Source organism: Solanum stenotomum, unplaced genomic scaffold (assembly GCF_019186545.1).
Source record: "Solanum stenotomum isolate F172 unplaced genomic scaffold, ASM1918654v1 scaffold17276, whole genome shotgun sequence".
Classification (NCBI taxonomy): Eukaryota; Viridiplantae; Streptophyta; class Magnoliopsida; order Solanales; family Solanaceae; genus Solanum; species Solanum stenotomum.
The window spans coordinates 42,798-45,309 of NW_026024468.1; the positions used below are offsets into that span (position 1 = coordinate 42,798).

Consider the following 2,512-nt stretch of genomic DNA (forward strand, 5'->3'; position numbering starts at 1 on the left):
GAACAAAGCTTTTGGCAGATGTGGGGCCAGTGCACTCGCATGTCGACCCAGGCTCTCATCACTCCGATGTAGATAACCACCATAAACATCAATCAAGCTCTCTGTCAGCTGAAGCACTTGTCCTTTGGCCTCCTCCATATTCTCGTGACAATTCTGCAACCATTCTTGAGTAGTATCAACCCTATGGGTCAAATCCTCTTCATGTGCCTGAAGCTCTTCGATTTGATTATGAAGTTCTTCACGCTCCCCCATCCATTGGTTTCTCTTGATTGCAACTTCTGTTTGATATGATGTGAAACGCTTTGCTATGTCTGTTTCTCGTCCCATCGAAGCTTTTAACTGATTTTGTAGTCTAGCCTGTGTGTGCATTAAGAGGGTCTTTTCTTTTTTATACTCCTCCTCTTGTTGCTCCATAGCGCCTGTGACAATGCCCAAATCCTCATGTAAGGTTCGAATGGTGGATTGATGTTCTTTTTCAGCCCTTTTCTGAATCAACCTAACTCTTTCTTTGAATATTGCATCACGTTGAGCCAACTCTTCTCTAGCATTCTTTAAATCATTACTTAGGATATCCAGAGTAGACCTGTAATTTCTTTCCACCTTGAGCCGAGCTTGCTTGATTCTGACTTCAATTTCCTCTTCTCGATCTCTGAGTTCTCGCGCTGATCCTTCGGGCATTACTTTGAGGGGGGCTTGATCAAAGAACTAATGGAGGTATGAGGGGTCTACTTCTTCTTCAACACGATCGTCTACCATAGCTTTCGAGCTTAAAGTTCGACTACCACCCCAAATCTTTTGAGCTTTTGATTCTCGATCTCGATCTTCAGACGACACCTCCCATACGAAACTCTGTGTATCCTCGGCCCTAGGTAAGATTTGTTTTTGTCCTAGTTGGCGTAGCACCCGAAGGGGTATGTATGGTTGGAATCCTTGAAGGCCCGTCAGAACAAAGAATGGACGATAGGAAGACATAACAATTACCTCACTTGCAGGGAACCAATGATAGTTCCATGTAATATCAGATGCAGTTAATTTAAGAAGATAATGTCTCCACGCTTTGACACCTTTTGGCAATTTGTCTACTAATTCCTTCATCCTGTCTGGGTGGCTCAAAATATAATTCGTCCATTCAGATTTGAAATCTGTCGCAAAACGATGGCGATACAAGTGCTCCAAAAACCACATTTGCAATAGAATGCTGCAACCTTCAAAAAAGTCTTCCCCTTCTCTACATTTAGTCAAAGCACGATAAATGTCAGCCAACATCATTGGCAAAATAGTGGATTTCTTTTTCTTCATCATAACAACGACTATTCCCGATAGACGAATACTGATTTTTTTATCCCTTCTTGGAAAAACCATGGTTCCCAAAAAGGCCACCATGAATGCTTCTTGTCTATGTTTTTCCCAAGTAGGGAGGTGTTGCCCATTTTTAAGTTGTTTCCCGTAGTCTGAAAATCCTTCTTTCTTTCCATATCTTGAGTATAGAAATTCCAAGGAAGCCAACCCATTATCGAAACACTCCTTATGAGGATAGATGATGTGCATTTGTTCTAAAAATTTGTTCCCGCTGACGTTTCTTGGGGCTATGAGTGTTTTGCTTCGGAGATCCTTGCCTAACCCTGTGAAACCACCCAACTCCTCCAATGTAGGCGTCAACTCAAAATCGCTAAAGCGAAACACATTGCTTGTAGAATCCCAAAAAGGGATCAAAGCCTCGATCAAATATCTGTCAGGACTAAATCTCATGATATCTGTGAGGAAACCAAGATGTTTGAATATCTCAGTTCGCCTAAACTCATGCATATCGTTCCACCAAGCCATGAGTAGTGGTGGGGTTTTATCCGTGATCATGAACTTTGGGGGATCATTAACCATTTCGACTGCTTCATCCCTTGGTCTTTTATCACATCTCATAGATTTCATGGTTACCTGGTTGGGAAAAGAAACTCGCGATTTAAAACCAAATTTAACTTATGAAATTTTGATAATTCAAAATCATTTGTTGAAATAGTAAAAATAAAATAAAAATATGAAAAATGACTCAGAATGCCTAAAGTGGCCATTCTTTCGAAAACGACTTTTGTTGACCTTCCTTAAGGGAAGCCTAGTGTAACACCCCGTATTCGAAACAGACGAAAATGCAGATTTTGAGAAGTTGCAGGTGCAACTTACCGTCACCATCCACGGACAGTAGGTCACACCACGGCCCGTGCTGGTGGTCCGTGGTTCACCACTGCAACCCTTCCCCAGCCAGTTCAGAAAATTGGTTAAGTCTCGACTCACGGACAGACCCACGGTCCGTAGATCAGACCACGGTCTGTGGTCTGTGTTCGTGGATCAAGACCTCCTTACCCAGCCTCTGACATGAACTACGGTTGACCAGCACGGACCGTCGTTCGATCCACGGTCCGTAGGTCTGACCGTAGATCGAAGGATAGTAGCCAGTTAGCTGAAAATTCTGATGGGTCAAATTTAGATAGCCATAACTTTTAGCACAAAATGAATTGTG

General features: G+C 42.6%; 1 protein-coding gene across 1 annotated transcript; it reads right to left on the reverse strand.

Annotated features, from left to right (window-relative positions):
- Nucleotides 1-705: 705 nt before the first annotated feature.
- LOC125850464 (uncharacterized) lies at nucleotides 706-1,930 on the reverse strand. The gene has a single exon (XM_049530310.1). It carries the CDS (start codon nucleotides 1,924-1,926, stop codon nucleotides 706-708), a length of 1,221 nt encoding a protein of 406 aa, XP_049386267.1. The 5' UTR covers nucleotides 1,927-1,930.
- Nucleotides 1,931-2,512: the final 582 nt, after the last annotated feature.

Coding starts and splice junctions, on each gene's coding strand:
- LOC125850464 (XM_049530310.1), bottom strand. CDS start 1,926: ATGAAATCTATGAGATGTGATAAAAGACCAAGGGATGAAGCAGTCGAA.